Genomic DNA, 23046 nt, shown 5'->3' with positions numbered 1-23046 from the left:
TTCTGCACAGATCCAGCGCTGGGCTTTGTTGCTTGCTGCATACGAGTATTCTCTGGAGCACAAACCAGGAACCCAGATAGCAAATGCCGACGCACTGAGCCGATTGCTTTTATCGACTGGCCCCATGTCGACCCCCACGACCGGTGAGGTAGTTGCAACTTTAAATTTTATGGACACCTTGCCTGTCACGGCATCACAGATCCGTGAGTGGACCCAGACGGAGCCAGTCCTGTCAAAGGTTCGGCACATAGTCCTGTATGGTGGGCAGCATAGACAGCTCCCAGGCGAGTTGCGGGCATTCTCCTCCAAGCTGTCAGAATTTAGCATGGAAGACGGTATCCTCTTGTGGGGGACGCGTGCGATTGTCACGGAAAAAGGACAGGAGCTGATACTAAGGGATGTGCACAATGGGCATCCAGGTGTGACCAAAATTAAAATGTTGGCCCGGAGTTATGTCTGGTGGCCAGGCCGCGACACCGACATTGAGAAGATGGCCCAAAACTGCTCCATTTGCCAGGAGCATCAGAAGCTTCCGCCGGCCGCGCCCCTACATCACTGGGAATGGCCAGGGCGGCCTTTGGCACGCTTGCATGCAGATTTCGCAGGCCCTTTTCAAGGATCCATGTTCCTTCTATTAATTGACGCCCAGTCTAAATGACTAGAGGTGCATAAGATGCTGGGCAACAATTGAGAAGATGTGTTTGTCTTTCAGTATGCATGGCCTCCCCGAGGTGCTGGTCACGGATAACGGCACTCCGTTCACAAGTGAGGCGTTGCGAGGTTCAGGAAGATGAACGGCATATGCCATATCCGCACTGCCCCTTACCACCCGGCTTCCAATGGGTTGGCGGTTGCAGACATTCAAACGAGGCCTAAAGAAGCAGTCTTCTGGATCTATAGACACGAGACTGGCTCATTTTTTGTTTTCATATAGGACCACTCCACATGCGGTGACTGGGTTAGAATCATAGAATCATAGAAGTTTACAGCATGGAAACAGGCCCTTCGGCCCAACCAGACCATGCCGCCCAGTTTTTACCATTAAGCTAGTCCCAGTTGCCCACACTTGGCCCATAACCCTCTATACCCATCTTACCCATGTAACTATCTAAATGCTTTTTAAAAGACACAATTGTACCCGCCTCTACTACTACCTCTGGCAGCACATTCCAGACACTCACTACCCTCTGGGTGAAGAAATTGCCCCTCTGGGCCCTTCTGAATCTCTCCCCTCTGGGCCCTTCTGAATCTCTCCCCTCTCACCTTAATCCTATGCCCTCTAGTTTTAGACTCCCCTACCTTTGGGAAAAGATGTTGACTATCTACCTTAACTATGCCCCTCATTATTTTATAGACCTCTATAAGATCACCCCTAAGCCTCCTACGCTCCAGGGAAAAAAGTCCCAGTCTATCCAGCCTCTCCTTATAACTCAAACCATCAAGTCCCGGTAACATCCTAGTAAATCTTTTCTGCACTCTTTCTAGTTTAATAATATCCTTTCTATAATAGGGTGACCAGAACTGCACACAGTATTCCAAGTGTGGCCGTACCAATGTCTTGTACAACTTCAACAAGACGTCCCAACTCCTGTATTCAATGTTCTGACCAATGAAACCAAGCATGCCGAATGCCTTCTTCACCACCCTGTCCACCTGTGACTCCACCTTCAAGGAGCTATGAACCTGTACTCCTAGATCTCTTTGTTCTATAACTCTCCCCAACGCCATACCATTAACTGAGTAGGTCCTGGCCTGATTCGATCTGCCAAAATGCATCACCTCACATTTATCTAAATTAAACTCCATCTGCCATTCGTCGGCCCATTGGCCTAATTGATCAAGATCCCGTTGCAATCCTAGATAACCTTCTTCACTATCCACTGTGCCACCAATCTTGGTGTCATCTGCAAACTTACTAACCATGCCTCCTAAATTCTCATCCAAACCATTAATATAAATCACAAATAACAGTGGACCCAGCACCGATCCCTGAGGCACACCACTGGTCACAGGCCTCCAGTTTGAAAAACAACCCTCTACAACCACCCTCTGTCTTATGTCGTCCAGCCAATTTTGAATCCAATTGGCAACCTCACCCTGGATCCCGTGAGCTTTAACCTTCTGCAACAACCTACCATGCGGTACCTTGTCAAAGGCTTTGCTCAAGTCCATGTAGACAACGTCTACTGCACTGCCCTCATCTACCTTCTTGGTCACCCCCTCAAAAAACGCAATCAAATTTGTGAGACATGATTTTCCACACACAAAGCCATGCTGACTGCCCCGAATCAGTGCTTGCCTCTCTAAATGCTTGTAGATCCTGTCTCTCAGAATACCTTCTAGCAACTTACCTACTACAGACGTTAGGCTCACCGGTCTGTAGTTCCCAGGCTTTTCCCTGCTGCCCTTCTTAAACAAGGGCACAACATTCGCCACTCTCCAATCTTCAGGCACCTCACCTGTGGCTGCCGATGATTCAAATATCTCTGTTAGGGGACCCGCAATTTCCTCCCTAGCCTCGCTCAACATCCTGGGATACACTTCATCAGGTCCCGGGGATTTATCTACCTTGATGCGCTTTAAGACTTCCAGCACCTCCTCCTCTGTAATATGCACACTTCTTAAGACATCACTATTTATTTCCCTTAGTTTCCTAACATCCATGCCTTTCTCCACCGTGAATACCGATGAGAAATATTCATTCAGGATCTCACCCAACTCTTGTGGCTCTGCACATAGATGTCCTTGTTGATCCTTAAGAGGCCCTACTCTGTCCCTAGTTACTCTTTTTCCCTTTATGTATCTGTAGAAGCTCTTTGGATTCTCCTTTGCATTATTTGCCAAAGCAATTTCATGTCCCCTTTTTGCCCTCCTGATTTCCCTCTTAACTCTATTTCGACAATCTCTATACTCTTCAAGGGATCCACTTGATCCCAGTTGTTTATGTGCGTCATATGCCTCCTTTTTTTGACCAGAGTCTCAATATCTCGAGTCATCCAGGGTTCCCTACTTCTACCAGCCTTGCCCTTCACTCTAAAGGGAATGTGCTTACCCTGAACCCTGGTTAACACATTTTTAAAAGCCTCCCATTTACCAGCCGTCCCTTTGCCTGCCAACAGTCTCCCCCAATCTACCTCTGAAAGTTCCTGTCTGATACCATCAAAATTGGCCTTGCCCCAATTAAGAATTTTAACTCTTGGGCCAGACCTATCATTCACCATAGCTATCTTAAAACTAATGGAGTTATGGTCACTTGTCCCAAAGTGATCCCTCACTAACACTTCTGTCACTTGCCCTTCCTTATTTCCCAAGACGAGGTCAAGTTTTGCCCCCTCTCTAGTCGGTCCATCCACATACTGAATGAGAAATTCCTCCTGAATACACTCAACAAATTTCCCTCCATCCAAGCCCCTAATGCTATGGCTGTCCCAGTCAATGTTGGGAAAGTTAAAGTCCCCTACTATTACCACCCTATTATTCTTGCAGCTATCTGTAATCTCCTTACATATTTGCTCCTCAATTTCCCGCTGACTATTTGGGGGCCTGTAGTACAGTCCTATCAAGGTGATCTCTCCCGTCTTATTTTTCAGTTCCACCCATATAGACTCAGTGGGCGAACCCTCGGATATATCCCCTCTAAGTACTGCCGTGATGTTCTCCCTAATCAAAAACGCCACTCCCCCTCCTCTCTTACCTCCTGTTCTATCCTTTCTCTAGCATCTGTACCCCGGAACATTGAGCTGCCAGTCCTGCCCCTCCCTTAGCCATGTTTCAGTCATAGCTATAATATCCCAGTCCCATGTGCCCATCCATGCCCTGAGTTCATCCGCTTTGCCCGTCAGGCCCCTTGCATTGAAATAAATGCAGTTTAATGTAGACTTTCCTTGCTCTCTGCCCTGCTTTCTCTGGTCATGCTTTACACACTCTCCCTTCCTGCCTTTTGTTTCCGTCCCCACTGATTTCCTACATCGGTTCCCATCCCCCTGCCACGTTAGTTTAAACCCTCCCCAACTGCACTAGCAAACACCCCCCCGAGAACAATGGTTCTGGTCCCACCCAGATGCAGACCGTCCGATTTGTACAGGTCCCACCTCCCCCAGAACCGGTCCCAATGTCCCAGGAATTTGAAACCCTCCCTCTTGCACCATCTCTCAAGCCACGTATTCATCCTAGCTATCCTGTCATTCCTACTCTGACTATCACGTGGCACTGGTAGCAATCCTGAGATTACTACCTTTGAGGTCCTACTTTTTAGTTTAACTCCTAACTCCCTAAATTCAGCTTGTAGGACCTCATCCCGTTTTTTTTACCTATATCGTTGGTGCCTATATGCACCACGTTGGTGCCTATATGTTCACCCTCCCCCTCCAGAATGCCCTGCAGCCGCTCCGAGACATCCTTGACCCTTGCACCAGGGAGGCAACATACCAATCTGGATTCTCGTTTGCGACCGCAGAAACGCCTGTCTATTCCCCTTACAATTGAATCCCCTATCACTATAGCTCTGCCACTCTTTTTCCCGCCCTTCTGTGCAGCAGAGCCAGCCACGGTGCCATGAACCTAGCTGCTGCCACCTTCCCCTGGTGAGCCATCTCCCCCAACAGTTTCCAAAATGGTAAATCTGTTTTGGAGGGAGATGACCGCAGGGGATCCCTGCACTGCCTTCCTACTCTTCCTCTGTCTGTTGGTCACCCATTCCCTATCTGCCTCAGTAATTTTAATCTGCGGTGTGACCAACTCACTGAATGTGCTATCCACAACTTCCTCAGCATCGCGGATGCTCCAAAGTGAGTCCATCCGCAGCTCCAGAGCCGTTAAGCGGTCTAACAGGAGCTGCAGTTGGACACACTTCTTGCAGATGAAGGAGTCAGGGACACCAGAAGGGTCCCTGAATTGCCACATCTCACAAGAGGAGCATGACACGGGTCTGAGCTTCCCTGCCATGACTTAAACCTGAAGTTAAATTTGAACTACACTACACAGCTAAGAGAAAGTCAAAGAGAGAAAAGATAAAAAAATCACTTACCAGTCACAAGCCAATCACTTACCTGCTGGCTGTGATGTAATTGCTCCCGAGACTCCCTCACAGGTCTGCTTCTCTGCACCTCCTTGAGATGAGCACCAAATTCCCTTAACCAGTTAATTAATTCACTTAATCAATTGGTTTTTTGTTTTTTTTGGGGGGGTTAGCTCCCGCGGAACTCCTAATGGGCTGGAGACTTTGCACTTGCCTTAGCATGGTTTTCCCAGACGTTAATGCAAAAGTACGCCGCACACAAGAATGGCAGGGACATGGTTTTTCTCGGCACGGCCAATTTGGCAGTTTGTGCCCGGTGACCCAGTGTTCGTTTGAACTTTTGCTGGAGGTGCCCAGTGGGTCCCTGCCGTTATCTTTCGCCCTATTTCTTACCAGGTGCAAGCCCAGGGTCAGCTCCAGCGCAAGCATGTAGACCACGTTCTGTCCAGAAGACCATCTCTTCCAAAGATTCCCCGTTCCCAGAGCTCATTTCTACAGCCACAGAGACCAGACACAGTGGAGAGTATTCCTCACAATCTTCCTCTGATGCCGCACTCAAAGCCTGCGCAGGTCGTTGCAGAACCGTGTGGAGATAGAGACGCCGAGATGACGGAGGTAGCAGACTCTGACTCCGAGATGGAGACACAGGACACCTCAGAGGGGTGTCCTCAGGTCCATGGGCCGTGGATGTACAACCGTAATGCCGTTCATCATGGAAGCGCGTTCCCCGTCTCATTACACGCCACCCGATCCAGGGCCTCGTGCAAATGGTGTCCAGCCTGCGGTTAAACAAGTCTGACGCCCTCCTTCTCCATGGTCTTCGTGGATTCCTTGGACTTTGTGGGGGGGGGATGTTATAACCTGCCTGCTTACCATTGGCTGGGGACTAATGACAATCCCCCAAATCCTTTGCGAGTATGAGCTTCCCCAATGAGGGGGGCTGAGAAATCATTAGCAGATTCCCTGTATAAATAAATCTGGCCAGTTTGGAACCAGCTAGAGAGGAGTGAGCAGCGAGGGAGTTACTGTTGCTGTTGTATTTCTATGTTATTGTAAATAAATGTTATTTCTTTCTATCCTTCAACTTGTGCTGGATTCTTCGTGGCCCTCACAAAACTCCTCCTCAGAAGAGGCCGCATATTCCTCGTCCTCCTCATCCAGCACATCGCCCGTTGCAGTGCCCGGTTGTGGAGGGCACGGCAGACCACCACAAAATGGGAGACCGTCTGGGGTGTGTACTGCAGGGCATCACCAGATAGGTCCAGGCATCGGAATCGCATTTTGAGTATTCCGATGTACCCTTCAGTGACAGCATGGGTGGCAGCATGGGCCTCATTATTTTGGATATCTGCTCAGTCTCAGTCCTCTGCACTGGTGTCATCAACCATAATCTCAGCGGGTATCCCTTGTCCCCCAAGAGTCAACCTGTCATCCTGGGATGGTCCTCTAAGACGCCACGGCAGCCGGGTCTTCCGGATATATAGGCATCGTCGCTGCTGCCATCTTCTCCAGCTTCTGCCTGCCTCGGCTGCCACCAGCAGCACCAAGGCCGCCTCTGTGGGATTCACACCAGCAAACATTTTTAATCTGGAAGGAAATGGAGAAGGAGAGAGATTGACAATCAGTTAGGGATTGCATCCCGGGACTCTCAAATCCCACAAGTTCTTCCCCCCCCACACCCCAACCGTTACGATGAGTCTCACGACTTCTCTGAGTGACGTCCAGCGAGCCAGCTGTGCTGGAAAACCTTACTCTGCACACTCAACCACGAGCAAAACAGGGGCCCCTAGACCCCAGTGCTCTGTCGGGAACATGAGGGAGGCCGTGCTCCAGTGCCCTCTCCTGATCCACACTTACCCTTTGGTCACGAGAGGATTTACAGTGCTGGAGACAAGCTCTTTAGTGTTTGATTTTTGGCAGCTGCCTCTATGGTGCATACGCTTCGAGAGTTCAGGCAAACTGTACAAAGTTTCCTTGAGATGCTATGCACTAATCATTCTCTAAACATGGCATGTGTGCCCTCGAGGAGGCTCGTCACTTGAGAATATTTTGTTTATTGAATGATCAACAGTAACAAAGAGTTGAAAATCAAACTAATTAACATTCCACATATCACACTAACCATTGAACAATCAGGAAATGTCACTGATCCATATTGGTACCAACACAAAGCTATATCAGCTTATTTTCACAAAAGAAACCAAACACATGATACCACTGTAGCACAATCAATCACTCACGAGACGAGATGAGAAGGAGTCAATCGAAGGCTTTATTACGCAGACTTGTTCCCCAGCAGCACAGTTGCAGAATGCGGCTGCTGGGAGAACCCGGGCTCTTATACTCCGCCTTACTGGGTGGAGCCAGTAGGCGGCTGATCCAATCGGGACCCGGCGTCTATCCACCAATAGTCTCTCGGCATCACAGGGTACTGTAATACCCCTAATGCATACCACTACATTCACCCCTTGTTAAAAAAGAAGGGGTGGAGGTAGTGGGCCGTATGGTGGTAGGGGTTTACAGTGTTGGTATCTGGGATGCCACTAACACAGCGGCTATGCTCCGATATCAAACTATTAGCACTATTTACAAAGCCGCTTTTACTGGGCAACTGAATTATTTACAGAGGCATTTCTTGCTTTGTTATAAAGATTCGATGAGCTGAATGGGTGCCCTGGTCGTCCTCCCCGATTGTCTCAGCCGCGGTGGTGATGCAGGCACTGGCTCGGGCACCGTCGTCCCTGGGAGTGTAGCAATGTCTCTTCCTGTTTCACTACCCCTAGGCGGTGCCGGGGGTAGGACCGATCCACCCGGGAAGGGGGCGGCTGTGGGGTGCTCCGGTGGGAGGGAGGGGGTGATTGGTGTTGGGGGGATGTGTGGAGCTCCGGCGGGCGCCAGGTCCCGCAGAGAGACCGTGTCCTGCCGGCCGTCGGGGTACGCCACGGGCGTACTGAGGGTTCGCGTGGAGGAGATGAACCCTCTCGACCAACGGGTCCGATTTGTGCACCCGCACATGTTTTCGGAGCAGGATGGGTCCCGGGGCTGCCAGCCAGGTTGGGAGTGATGTTCCGGAGGAGGACTTCCTAGGGAAGACAAGGAGGCGTTCGTGAGATGTTTGACTTGTGGTACAAAGCAGTGACCGGATGGAGTGGAGGGCGTCCGGGAGGACTTCCTGCCAGCGGGAGACCGGGAGGTTTCTGGACCGTAGGGCCAGCAGGACGGTCTTCCAGACCGTTCCGTTCTCCCTCTCTACCTGTCCGTTATCCCGGGGGTTGTAACTGGTCGTCCTGCTCGAAGCAATGCCTTTGCTGAGCAGAAATTGACGCAGTTTGTCGCTCATGAAGGAGGACCCTCTATCGCTATGTATGTAGGTGGGGAAACCGAACAGCGTAAAGATGGTGCAGAGGGCTTTAATGACCGTGGCCGCGGTCATGTCGGGGCAGGGGATGGCGATTGGAAAACGGGAGTACTCGTCAACCACGTTCAGGAAGTACGTGTTGCCGTCGGTGGAGGGGAGGGGCCCTTTGAAGTCCAGACTGAGGCGCACAAAGGGACGGGAAGCCTTTATCAGGTACGCTTTATCTGGCCTGTAGAAGTGCGGCTTGCACTCTGCGCAGATCTGGCAATTCCTGGTGGCTGTTCTGACCTCCTCGATGGAGTAGGGCAGGTTGCGGGTCTTCATGAAGTGATAGAACCGAGTGACCCCTGGGTGGCAGAGGTCCTCGTGGAGGGTTCGGAAACGGTCCACTTGTGCGTTGGCACATGTGCCGCGGGATTGGGCATCGGAAGGCTCGTTCAGCTTTCCGGGATGATACAAGATCTCATAGTTATAGGTGGAGAGTTCTATCGTCCACCGCAAGATCTTGTCATTCTTGATCTTGCCCCACTGTGCATTATCGAACATGAAGGCAACCGACCATTGGTCAGTGAGGAGAGTGAATCTCCTGCCGGCCAGGTAATGCCTCCAATGTCGCACAGCTTCCACTATGGCCTGGGCCTCCTTTTCCACTGAGGAGTGGCGGATTTCTGAGGCGTGGAGGGTGCGTGAGACAAAGGCCACAGGTCTGCCTGCTTGGTTGAGGGTGGCTGCCAGAGCTACGTCGGACACGTCGCTCTCGACTTGGAAGGGGAGGGACTCGTTGATCGCGTGCATTGTGGCCTTTGCGATATCCGCTTTGATGCGGCTGAAGGCCTGGCGGGCCTCTGTCGACAGGGGAAAGACAGTGGACTGAATTAGCGGACGGACCTTGCCCACGTAGTTGGGGACCCACTGGGCGTAATAAGAGAAAAAGCCCAGGCAGCGTTTCAGGGCCTTGGAGCAGTGAGGGAGGGGGAACTCCATGAGGGGGCGCATGCATTCCGGGTCTGGGCCTATAACTCCATTTCGCACTGCGTAGCCAAGGATTGCTAGACGGTCGGTGCTAAACATACATTTCTCCCTGTTGTATGTGAGATTCAGGGCGTTTGCGGTCTGGAGGAGTTTTCAGAGGTTGGCGTCGTGGTCCTGCTGATCGTGGCCGCAGATGGTGACGTTATCGAAGTACGGAAATATGGCCCGCAAACCGTACCGGTCAACCATTCAGTCCATCTCCTGTTGGAAGACCGAGACTCCATTAGTGACGCCGAATGGAATCCTTAAAAAGTGGTAGAGCCGCTCATCTGCTTCAAAAGCAGTGTATTTGCGGTCGCTCGGGCGGATGGGGAGCTGGTGATAGGCGGACTTAAGGTCCGCCGTGGAAAGAACGCTGTACTGTGCAATCCGATTGACCATGTCGGATATGCGGGGGAGAGGGCACGCATCTAGCTGCGTGTACCTCTTGATGGTTTGACTATAGTCTATGACCATCCTCTGCTTCTCCCCGGTCTTTACAACTACCACCTGAGCTTTCCAGGGACTATTGCTGGCCTGGATTATGCCTTCCCTCAGCAGCTGCTGGACTTCTGACCGGATAAAGGTTCGGTCCTGGGCACTGTACCGTCTGCTCCTAGTGGCGATTGGTTTGTAATCCGGGGTGATGTTCGCAAACAGGGAAGGCGGGTCGACCTTGAGGGTCGCGAGACTGCAGATAGTGAGTGGGGGTATAGGGCCGCCGAATTGAAACGTTAAACTCTGGAGGTTGCACTGAAAATGCAACCCCAGGGGTGTGGCAGCGCAGACGTGGGTGAGGACGTAAAGCCGGTAGTTCTTGAACTCCCTCCCCTGCACCGTGAGGTTCGCAATGCAGAACCCTTTGATCGCTACAGAATGGGATCCTGCCGCCAGGAAAATCTTTTGATTACTCGGGTGGATCGGAAGGGAACAGCGTCTTACCGTATCGGGATGTATAAAACTCTCCGTGCTCCCAGAGTCGATCAGGCAGGGCATCTCGTATCCGTTTATGAATACCGTCGTTGTTGCCGTTTGGAGCGTTCGGGTCCGCGACTGGTCCAGGGTCACCGAAGCCAGTCGCTGTTGCTGCATCGGGGCGTTTTCCTCAGGCCCTGTGGGGCCCTCCATCCCGGGGTCCTTAGCCGTCAGCCAAGATGGCGGCGTCCACGGGTCGCACACGGTCGGGGGTGGACAAGATGGCGCCGCCCATTGATCGCACGTGGCCGGAGGAGCACAAAATGGCGGTGCCCATCCCTCCCTCATGGAGTCCTGGACCCAAGATGGCGGCGCCCGTTGGGCGCACATGGATCGTTGGGGAGATTGAGTTTGGGGTCTTGGTTCTCCCCCGGAGATTGCGGCGACCCCCCGGGCCTGGCACACTGCTACAAAGTGCCCCTTTTTGCCGCACCCTTTACAGAGGGCTGAGAGGGCCAGGCAGCGCAGTCGGAGGTGTTTTGCTTGTCCACAAAAGTAGCAGCGGGGCCCCCCCGGGTGATCTGGCGCTCTGCCAGCACAGGCCTGCGGGGGCCGGGGGGGTGCCGGGGGTTCGGTCGCGGCGGGGGTCCACGGTGCCGTGGCTGCCGCGCGGTCGGGGGCGTAGGCATGGGCGTTCTGCGATGCCACATCGAGCGAGGCAGCGAGGGCCCGTGCCTCTTTGAGGCCTAGTGCGTCTCTTTCCATTAATCGCTGGCGAATTTGGGACGAAAGCATACCTGCCACGAAAGCTTCCCGAATGAGTAGCTCCGTATGTTAATTAGCCGAAACTGGTGGGCAGTTGCAATTTCTCCCCAGTATTAACAGCGCACTGTAGAATTCGTCCAGCGATTCCCCGGGGATTTGCCGTCTCGTCGCGAGCTGGTGGCGTGCGTAGACCTGATTGACGGGCCGGACGTAGATTCCCCTCAGCATGGCGAGCGCCGCCTGGAAATCGTCCGCGTCCTCTATGAGAGTGTAGATTTCCGGGCTCATCCTGGAATGCAGGACCTGCATTTTCTGGTCTTCTGTAGGTATGCAGGTGGCCGTACGGAGGTATCCTTCAAAACACGCTGACCAGTGTTTAAAAATGGCCGCTGAGTTTGCCGCGTGGGGGCTGATTCGCAGACACTCCGCAATGATTCGGAGCTGCATGTTCTTTAAAGTCTGCGTAATAAATTGTAGCACAATCAATCACTTACGAGACGAGATGAGAAGGAGTCAATCAATGGCTTTATTACGCAGACTTGTTCCCCAGCAGCACAGTTACAGAATGCGGCTGCTGGGAGAACCTGGGCTCTTATACTCCACCTTACTGGGTGGAGCCAGTAGGCGGCTGATCCAATCGGGACCTGGCGTCTATCCACCAATAGCCCCTCGGCATCACAGGGTACCGTAATACCCCTAATGCATACCACCACAACCACTCCTTGCAGGTTTCTCAACAAAAACAGAGGATAACTTTGAGAATATGTTACCATGTCTAGAATTTGTCTTAGAAATGATCTGTGCATCAGTGCATTACTTGTTCCATGTATCAGTGCCATTCTCCATCCAGGAGCTGCAGCTTTGCAGGCCCTCCCCAATCTCACCTGAACCAAATCCTGGCATCCACATATTCGATTGGCGCTCAAGGTGCAGTTGAGTATCCTTGACTTCCAGCATGTGGAACCCATGGTGAAGTGCCAGTTGCATACAGCACTTACCACACCAGCAACAAAGGCAGCAATCTGCAAAAGTATTTCTTCAACGGCGTCATCAGGTGGCCCATTTGGACCAATGTCGCGCACCAGGTCCTGCAGCGACATCTTGCTTCAAACTAGATTGTCTTCTGAACTCATACGGCCCCCTGAGCCCAGTGACCCAGGTCTCTGAGAAACAATTGTCCTTTCCGGCTACAGAAAAGGAAGGAAACAACAACAGCAGCCTCCAGGCATCTGCAGCCACCAGCAGGAGCAAGCAGCAAACACAACCTGCAAATATTTTAGTTTATTGACAGATACCTGATGGTTAAAATTATTAAAATTATAAATGCCTTAATAAAAACATTTAAAAAAAATACAAACGACAATACAATGAGGATACCAATCGCGTGGCACCCAGAACACCGCCCCCTCTCCCCCGACCTACATCAGCGGAAAGGTGCACCAGCCCAGCCCACCGCAAAAGGCCACTCCCAACACCGAGCATGGCGGAGGAGAGAGAAAAACCATTCCACCTCTCCCAAGAGGGGCACAGTTAGTTCCGATCCGACATGTTATAACCAAAGACAGAGCATCTTCCACCGAAATAAAACATGAAACAGCAGGAATATAATGAGGACCCCAGCTGCACACCGAAGACGAAATCAAGACAAAAGAATACAATACCACCAGTTGCTGAGTCAGCGCACATGACGTCCCCCCCCCGCCCCCCCCCCCCCCCCCCCAACCCGCATCAGTGGAAAGCCGCTTGGCAAGCCAACCACTGGAAGGTCTCACTGACTTGGGCATAGAAGAGGAGAGAGAGCGAAAACCAGCTCCCCCACTCTCCAGAACTGGCAGCATCTTCCAGCGACTCCCAGGCTACAGAGACAGAGGAGCTGCAACTGGCAAAAGAAACATCCACAGGTACATGGTATCCATCACCCCCCCCCCCCCTAACCTCCCGACAATCACAAACTAATCACAGTGCAAAAAGGAATCAAAGGAACACCAAGGAACTCTTGAGAGGGAAGTTTGGCAGCAGCTGAGAGGGCCAGGGAGTAGGAAAGGCTGCTTTAAAATGGCACTGATTGGGTCACCCTAACCTATCTCTGACCCAGTCAGAAATAACAAAACATATCCCAGTGCCAAGCGTGGATGCTAGCCCTGTTCATTGACAGATGTTAAAGCTAAACAACTTAAAATGGGGAAACTGGTACATACAGTATCAGTATTGTTGAATGCATAAGGAGAAAGAAACATTTATTTCACCATTCCCAACAGTTCTGTTAAAGAAATTGATGTGTTGGGGGTTCTGGATCACAAACAGGTCACCAACACTAGAAGTGGTGCAACTCTATTTTATTATAAGGTTAACTATATTAACATACTTGAACTGTGGGTAAATGCAATACCAGCTTTAACTGTTGACCCTTGCCTCGTCCTAACCAGGTGATGCACTCAGCACATGGTGAATGCCTGTGTTGCAGGCTGTGAGCTCTGTGCTCCGAGCTGGCTGCTACTAGAATGAGCGGGAACTCTCCTGTCCCCTGTCTTTATAGAGCGTGTGCTCTCACTGGTGATTGGCTGCGGTGTTGTGTATGCTGATTGGTACACTGCATGTTTATCAGTGTGTGTGTGTGTCTGCACCGTGATATACTGGTGTATATTATGACATCACCCCTTTTATATAAAGAATATGTGCCTGCGTGACAATAAATATTGTGTAGTGAATGTACCTGGCTATGTGTGTGCGTGTTATTTACATGACTATGTACATGAGGCTAATCTATTTACATGGGAAGGTGCCTGGTGCCGAGAAATAGGGTGTCACACCAACAACAAAATGAACATTATATACAAACTACTGGAACGATGAAACAGGATAACAGAACAGATCAAAGAGTCCAACATCGTAAAACTCATAAGTCAAGTCTCTGAGGTGGACGACGAATTCTGGTTGACCGCCTCAAGGGTGGGTCAGGAGCCACCGGCTGAGGAACGGGCTGGGCCACGGCAGAGTGAGGAGGATGCAGAGTATTCGGAATCTCCACGTAGTCCAGGTTGGGGACAACAGGAGGGCATGGCACCGCTGGAGGATCACGTAGCGAGCGTGGAACGAGACGAAAGGCACGTCGATTGTGGCGGCGAATGGAACCGTCTGGCAGACGAACCAGGAACGAGCGGGGAGACACCTGCCGAAGAACCACAGCAGTTGCAGACCAGCCACCCTCTGGAAGATGGATGCGGACGTTGTCATCCGGTGCCAGAACATGGAGATCAGTCGCCCGAGTGTCATGCGCCGCCTTGTGTTGTGCACGAGACTGTTGCATCCGCTGAAGGACCGGAACGTGGTCGAGGTCTGGGACATGAATGGACGGCACCGTGGTCCTGAGGGTGCGACCCATGAGCTGGCGACAGGCCCGTGGAGAGTGGGGCCGAACGATAGGCCAGCAAGGCGAGGTAGAAGTCGGACCCTGCATCGGCAGCCTTGCAGAGGAGCCGTGTGACGATGTGGACGCCCTTTTCCGCTTTGCCATTGGATTGGGGGTGCAGGGGTCTGAATGTCACATGCACAAAGTTGTACCTGCTGGCAAAGTTGGACCATTCCTGGCTCGCGAAGCAGGGGCCATTGTCCGACATCACAGTGAGTGAGATGCCGTGACGAGCAAAGGTCTCCTTGCAGGCACGGATGACCGCCGATGATGTGATGTCGTGCAGGCGTACGACCTCCGGGTAGTTCGAAAAATAGTCTACAATCAGAACATAGTCCCTGCCGAGCGCCTGGAACAGACCAACGCCTACCTTAGACCAAGGGGACGTGACCAACTCATGGGGCTGTAGGGTCTCGTGTGGTTGGGCCGGCTTGAACCGCTGACAGGTGGGGCAGTTGAGCACTGTGTTGGCGATGTCCTCATTGATGCCGGGCCAGTACACAGCCTCTCGGGCCCTCCGTTGGCACTTCTCCACGCCAAGATGGCCCTCGTGTAGCTGTCCCAAAATGAGCTGGCGCATGCTGTGCGGGACCACGATGCGATCCAGCTTCAGGAGGACACCATCGACTACTGCCAGATTGTCTCTGATATTGTAGAACTGCGGGCATTGGCCCTTGAGTTATCCGTCCGCCATGTGGTGCATGACACGCTGTAGCAGGGGGTCAGCCGCAGTCTCGTAGCGAATGTGGATAAGGCGTTCATCCGTGGCCGGCAGATTGGAGGCCGTGAAGGCCACATGGGCATCAACCTGGCAGACGAACCCCTCTGGGTCACACGGGGTGTTGACTACCCTGGACAGATCGTCGGCTATGATCAGGTCCTTGCCCGGGGTGTATAGGAGCTGGAAATCATACCGCCGGAGTATAAGCAGAATGCGCTGGAGGCGAGGGGTCATATCATTCAGGTCTTTTTGTATAATGTTGGCCAGCGGGCGATGGTCGGTCTCGACAGTGAATTGGGGGAGGGCGTACACGTAATCATGTAATTTGTCGACCTCATTGAACAGGCCCAGGCACTCCATTTCGATCTACGCGTAGAGCTGTTCCGTGGGGGTCATGGCATGTGACGCATATGCAATGGGGGCCCATGATGAGGCCTCATCGCGTTGCAGGAGCACCGCCCCAATGCCGGATTGGCTGGCATCCGTTGAAATTTTTGTTTCCTTCGTGGGATCAAAAAATGCCAATACCGGGGCCGTGGTAAGCTTGGTCTTAAGCTCCTCCCATTCGTGCTCGTGGTCGGGAAGCCATTGGAAGTCTGTCGTCTTTCTGACCAGGTTCCGGAGGGCTGTGGTATGGGAGGAGAGGTTGGGGATGAACTTCCCCAGGAAGTTGAGCATGGCCAAAAATCGGACGACCGCCTTCTTATCCGCTGGCTTCTGCATGGCCGTGATGGCTGCCACCTTGTCCGCATCCGGCCGCACATCCAACCGAGAGATGTGGTCCCCATGGAACTTGAGTTCCGTCTGGCCGAAGGAACATTTGGCTCTGTTGAGGCGAAGGCCTTGGTCCCGTATTCGTTTGAAAACGCGATGGAGGCGACTGTTATGCTCCTGCGGGGTGGTGGACCAAATGATGATGTCGTCAACATAGACGCGCACACCCTCAATGCCCTCCATCATTTGCTCCATGATCCGATGGAATACTTCTGATGCCGATATAATCCTAAATGGCATCCTGTTGTAGCAGTATCTGCCAAACGGGGTATGAAAGGTACACAGCTTTCTTCTGGACCTGTCTAGTTGAATTTGCCAGAATCCTTTCGAGGCGTCAAGTCTGGTAAAGATGTTGGCCCGAGCCATCTTGCACGTGATCTCCTCGCGCTTGGGGATAGGGTAATGCTCCCTCATTATGTTGCGATTCAGATCCTTTGGGTCAATGCAGATCCGGAGCTCGCCGGAGGGCTTCTTTACGCACACCATGGAACTGTTTTCCTCACAGTATTTGCCGAATTTGTCCAGGACTGCCTGGAAGTCGCTCCTGTTTTGCCCCTTGGAGAACTTGAATTTTTAAAAGATTTCTTCTGCTCTGGCACCGGCGATGGGGAGGAGAAGCTCTGTTTTTTCAGGATCGGCCAGGTCTTCTAGTTCTGCTGCCAGCAGGAAGATTTCAAACTTTTGCCGGAATGCCCGCCAGTTTTCGCGGAGATCGCCGTGGCACTGGAGCTGCTGCGGAACCCGGATCGGGGGGCAGCACGGTAGCATTGTGGATAGCACTATTGCTTCACAGCTCCAGGGTCCCAGGTTCGATTCCGGCTTGGGTCACTGTCTGTGCGGAGTCTGCACATCCTCCCCGTGTGTGCGTGGGTTTCCTCCGGGTGCTCCGGTTTCCTCCCACAGTCCAAAGATGTGCAGGTTAGGTGGATTGGCCATGATAAATTGCCCTTAGTGTCCAAAATTGCCCTTAGTGTTGGGTGGGGTTACTGGGTTATGGGGATAGGGTGGTGGTGTGGACCTTGGGTAGGGTGCTCTTTCCAAGAGCCGGTGCAGACTCGATGGGCCGAATGGCCTCCTTCTGCACTGTAAATTCTATGAAAAAAATTGAACATCTTGCCTGGGTATCGTTGCTGGTTGTCACTGTACACTGAGGTGCCGGCGATGCGGAGCGGCGGCGGCGGGTTGATGTTCGCCATACTTCAGGATGCCAGAATGCTGATTAGTTGCAGGTGGGTCTCAGAAGTACTAGTATGCAACCACTCCTTATACCATGATGTGTTGGGTGTTCTGGATCACAAACAGGTCACCAACACTAGAAGTGGTGCAACTCTATTTTTTTATAAGGTTAACTATATTAACATACTTGAACTGTGGTTAAATGCAATACCAGCTGAAACTGTTGACCCTTACCTAGTCCTAACCAGGTGATGCACTCAGCACATGGTGAATGTCTGTGTTGCAGGCTGTGAGCTCTGTGCTCCGAGCTGGCTGCTACTAGAATGAGCGGGAACTCTCCTGTCCCCTGTCTTTATAGTGCGTGTGCTCTCACTGGTGATTGGCTGCGGTGCTGTGTATGCTGATTGGTCCCACTGCATGTCCACCAGTGTGTGTGTGTGTGTGTCTGCACCATGATATACTGGTGTATATTATGACAGAAATGTGCTTGTTAAAGTGTATTGATGTGTCATGGTGAATTATAAATAATACAGAAATCCACAAATCCAATTTCCTGCTATTCTATGTAAATAAGAAAGAAAAGATGAAACCGAGCAAGATTTCTGCTATTTCTTAGTTTGCTATTTTAAAAAGTGATCTAAATAGTGTGATCAAATATTAATTGTCATTTTGGGGTGAATTTCTGTGGGGATTCTCCACAGGTCTGTGGCTTAAGTAGTGGCTGTTATTTTTTTTCCTTAGATTTCCCTTGCTTTTTTGTGCCAAAGTTATGGCAGAGCAGAAAGAGAATCTATGCAAATTTACCCACTTAAGTTTATTTAAAACCTAATTGGTATATATGGAGGTGATTTATTTGTTTTTAAAATTAAACCATTATGGATGAAGGACACTTTTTAATAGACTTTTAGTGCTGCTGAAAAATCATTATTAATAATTCAATTTTCTGTTTATTTTAGGGTTCCAACATAACTGATTCATGCACTGAAATGCTGATGCAAGGGATTTTGCTGAAGATTTCTGCTGGAAACATCCAGGAACGAGTTTTTTTCCTCTTTGATAACTTACTGGTATACTGCAAAAAGAGGAATAGGTGGGTGTTGTAGCTTCTGTGTTTATGATTTGGAAATGCTTTGAAGTTCATTATGCTTCACATGGGGTACAACATTTAAGAATGGCTGTTCTGTTTGAGTAAGGTTTGCTCGTCGTTGATTGGGTTACCAACTGAAATGGTTCACTGTAGAGGAAGTGCCTTGCTGGAAATGCCTCAAACTAAGTTCCAAGAGCAGGGAATGGGGTCAGGTTATGTGTGAGGATGAATGGGATGACAGTGACTATGGAGTCCGGGGGAGCATTCCTCTGTTTCTTGGTTTTACAGAAAGGGTTTGAAATTCTTTTTTCGGCTGAGGATGCCACTTCAGTATGTCAAGGGGGAGGGGGGCAGTGTCTGCCCTGCTCGGCACCGTTAAATATACGTGAACTTTAAAAACTATTATGGATTTTCCTTTCACCAATGTTTTTTAAAAAAAAAACATTTTATTAAGGCATTTATGGTTTTATTTTTTAAATGTATATTACAAACATGTATCAAAACAGGTTACAGCGAACAAACACCCCGGGGAAACATGCTTCCCAACAATCAACTATACAGTCTGTGCAGAGTTTTCCCCTTTTTCACGCCCCCCCTCGTGACGAACAGCCCCTCAAACACGGTTACAAACATCCCCCACCTTTCCTCAAAACCCCCTGAAGAGCCCCTTAACTCATACTTAACTTCTCTAATCGCAGGAAGTCGTACAGGTCACCCAACCAAACTGCTAATCCCGGTGGCGATGCCGACCGCCACTCAAGAAGATTCGCCGCCGTGCAATCAGAGAGGCGAAGGCCAAGACATCGGCCTTCCTCCTCTCCATGAGCTCCGGCTTCTCTGTGACCCCAAATGTTGCCACCAAAAGGTCTGGGCCCACCTCCTCCTCCACTCTCCTGGCTAAGACTGGGAACATTCCTGCCCAGAATCTTCACAATTTTTTGCAACCCCAAAACATGTGCGCGTGATTCGCTGGACCCCGCTCACACCTCTCACACTCATCTGTTACCCCCCGAACATTTATGGTTTTATAATAACAAAAGACACAAGTACAGATATAAACATAGTTCACCGTGTAACACACCCCTCCATCTCCCACCGTTCTCGCCTAAGAAAGGCCAACATAGTCTAACTCCTTCCCCCCTACCCCCTTGCTCCCTAACCCCCCCCCTCCCCCCCACTTCTTTATTGAATCTGCTGACGGTTCAATTTTCTCCGAAGAAGTCGATAAATGGCTGCCACTCCGAACGAACCCTAATGACGAACCTCTCTGGACGAATTTGATTTTCTCAAGCCTGAGAAACCCAGCCATGTCACTAACCCATACTCCTGTTTTCGGGGGCTTCAAGTCCCTCCACGCTAATAAGATCCGCCTCTGGGCTACCAAGGAGGCAAAGGCCAAAACATCAGCCTCTCTCGCCCCCTTAAGTCCTGGGTCTTCCAACACTCCAAAAATCACCACCTCTGAACTCGGAGCCACCCTCACCTTCAACACCCTGGACATGACATCTGAGCTTCGGGCATGCCCAAAACATATGGACGTGATTTGCGGGCCCTCCTGCACATCGCCCACACCTGTCCTCTACCCCAAAAAACCTGCTCATCCGAGCCACCGTCCTGTGTGCCCGGTGAACCACCTTGAATTGTATCAGGCTGAGCCTGGCACATGATGAGGACGTATGACTCTGCTCAGGGCATCCTCCCACAGACTCGCCTCTAATTCCTTTCCCAACTCACCTCTCATCTTCCCATTTACGTTTTGTCTCCCCTATCTGGGTTTCCTCCCACTCCATAACTTCTTTGTAAATTTTCAACACCTTCCCCTCCCCCACCCCCGTTCTAGAAACTACCTTGTCCTGTATCCCCTGTGGCGGTAGGAGCAGAAATGTAAAAACCTGCCTTTGTACAAAATCCCTTACCTGGAGATATCGGAACCCATTTCCTCCCGGCAATTCAAACTTCACTTCCAGATCCTCCAGACCGGGAAATCTCCCATCAATAAACAGATCCCGCAGCCTCTCAATACCCGCTTTCTGCCACTTCCGAAACCCCCCATCCATCTTCCCCGCACAAACCGGTGGTTACCACAGATTGGAGCTCACACCGACGCTTCCTCTACTCCCATATGCTTCCGCCATTGCCCCCCAGACTCTCAGGGCCGCCACTACCAATGGGCGTTACCAATGCCCCCAAACTTGTGCCCTTACATGATGCTGCCTCAAAGTTGTGAACAAATCATGAAAGTTACTCATATTTTTCCCATTGTGGTATTATTACTTTACCATCTCTTTCTAGAGGCCTATGTGTGTTTGTGTGTGTGTGTCCTTGATTCAAGTATCTTTGATTGTAGCTTGTTTCTACTCCAGACTTTGTTCTTAATCATCTTCTATAGGCATCAGCCATTGTTCAGTGTCTCTCACCTCTGAGTCAGGCAGCTGTCAGTTTAGCTTCCCCTCCAGAGACTTGAGCATAAAATCTAGGCTGATAACCCGGTGCAGTACTGTGATAGTGCAGTCATGGGGAGTGCTGCAATGAAGACAGTACCATATTTTGGATGAGACATTAAATGGCGACCTGTCTGCTCTCTTAGGTGGACATAAAGGATCACATTACACTATTTGACGAAGAGCAGGGGTCCTGACAAATAATTATCCCTCAAACAAAATCTAAAACAGATGATTTGATCAAATCACATTGCTTCTTGTCGGCCATGTTGCTTTATTGCGACATTACAATATAGTGACAACACTTCAAAAATGACTTATTTGGCTATAAAATGCCTTGGACTTCCTGAGGTTGTGGAAAGTCTTTCTTGTCTTTCTTTTAGGAGTTATGTTTCCAGTTGTATACCTGTAAAAATAAGAGTACAAATAAAACGCATGGTTTGAATTTGAAAATGCACAGGAAAATAGCCAGATTCTGTTACTCTGCAATTATCTCCAAGCGGTATGTTTAGTACATGGTAATGTTCAAGATTAAAATTGGTCAAAAGTATGGACTGTCATGATCAGACTTCTTATGTACATTTAATTATTGTGTTTTTCCCCTAATTTATTTGTTTAGATCTGAGCCATAATAATACACCATGAACATTGAGAGACTGTTAACTGTAGATCTATTAACTCTGAGGTTATGTGGCTTCAAATGTTGATCATTTGACACATAAAGCCCTGATTTTAACCAAACCCGCATGGGATGGATAGATTGTTAAAATGGTGGTCGCACTACTTTCTTGATGAGTTTCCAAACTGCCATTTTAACCAGGCTGAATACTTATGGCAAAGGGTCACCTGTTCCAGCCAAACAGGCCCAGACTTATCATGAGGCAGTCATAGTCCGTGAATGTCTTGGTGTTATTTTAACACTAGAAATTGAAAGCTCCGCACGGCACCAAGACTATCAGTGGAATCGCTGGAGAGGATTGGTGTAGTGGTATTGTCACTGGACTAGTAATCCAGAGACCCAGGATATTTCTCTGAGTTTAAATCCCACCATGGCTGACCAATTGGGCCAGTGGGCCGACGAATGGCAGATGGAGTTTAATTTGGATAAATGTGAGGTGATGCATTTTGGTAGATCAAATCAGGGCAGGACCTACTCAGTTATGTTAGGGAGTTGAAGAGAATTAGAAAACAAATAGATCTAGGGGTACAGGTTCATAGCTCCTTGACGGTGGAGTCGCAGGTGGACAGGGTGGTGAAGAAGGCATTCAGCATGCTAGGTTTTATTGGTCAGAATATTGAATACAGGAGTTGGGACGTCTCGTTGAAGTTGTACAAGGCATTGGTAAGACCACACGTAGAATACTGTGTTCAGTTCTGGTCACCCTATTATAGGAAGGATATTGTTAAACTAGAAAGAGTGCAGAAGAGATTTACAAGGATGCTACCAGGTGTTGATGGTCTGAGCTATAAGGAGAGACTGGATAGGCTGTGACTTTTTTCCCTGTAATGTAGGAGGCTTAGGGGTGAACTTATAGAGGTCTATAAAATAATAACCATCTTTTCCTAAAGGTAGAGGAGTCTAGAAATAGAGGGCATAGGTTTAGGATGAGAGAGGAGAGACACAAAAGAGACCAGAGGGGAAATTCCTTCACACACAGGGTGGTGAGTATCTGGAACGGGCTGCCAGAGGCAGTGGTAGAGGCGGGTACAAATTTCTCCTTTTTAAACAGTTGAGACGGTTACATGTGCAGGATGGGTATAGAGGGATATGGGCCAAATGCGGGCAAGTGGGACTAGCTTAGTGATAGAAACTGGGCAGCATGGACAAGCTGGGCCAAAGGGCCTGTTTTCATGCTGTAAACATCTATGACTCTATGTTTTGTAAAGCTTTATATACATTTGGAATAAAATGCATTAAAAAAAAAAAAAAAAATTTCACCATGGCTGCATGGGTCTCACCCCCACAACCCAAAGATGTGCAGGGTAGGTGGATTGGCCACGCTAATTTAACCCTTAATTGGAAAAATTAAGAAACAAATTCCCAGGCATAGGCTTTGGGGACTGGATGGTCGGCAGCCTCCTCCTGTATCTACCCTAAATTGAAATCATAGTTTTAGACATTGGTGCTAATTTTAAGTCCAATTTCCATGTTTGTTAAGTTTTATATCATTCTCTTCAGCTTGGATTTGCAATTGCATACCTGCGCTACAAAGTCATTTACTGGTTTTGAGTTTATTTGAGCTGGTACAAATAATGTTTATTTAACATTATCTATCACCCATTAACTAATTGTTCACACATAATTGAAGAAGTGACCAGCTGACTGAAATATATCTAATTTTCCATATTTGGTTTGAACCCATCTTGAACAG

The 23046-nt window shown here is 49.9% G+C and overlaps 1 protein-coding gene across 2 annotated transcripts in view; it reads left to right on the top strand.

Moving 5' to 3' along the window:
* The window catches only part of prex2 (phosphatidylinositol-3,4,5-trisphosphate-dependent Rac exchange factor 2), an 825781-nt gene that overhangs the window by 208571 nt on the left and 594164 nt on the right, over nt 1-23046 (top strand). For both annotated transcript variants that reach the window (XM_072467618.1, XM_072467617.1), the window contains exon 7: nt 18103-18236. In XM_072467618.1, coding sequence (XP_072323719.1) covers nt 18103-18236 — 134 coding nt within the window. The remainder of the gene's footprint in view (nt 1-18102; nt 18237-23046) is intronic.

The sequence above is a fragment of the Scyliorhinus torazame genome, chromosome 11, assembly GCF_047496885.1.
Source record: "Scyliorhinus torazame isolate Kashiwa2021f chromosome 11, sScyTor2.1, whole genome shotgun sequence".
NCBI classification, from domain to species: domain Eukaryota; kingdom Metazoa; phylum Chordata; class Chondrichthyes; order Carcharhiniformes; family Scyliorhinidae; genus Scyliorhinus; species Scyliorhinus torazame.
The sequence above is the reverse complement of the archived record's forward strand: the minus strand, read 5'-3'. Positions and strand labels throughout refer to the sequence as shown.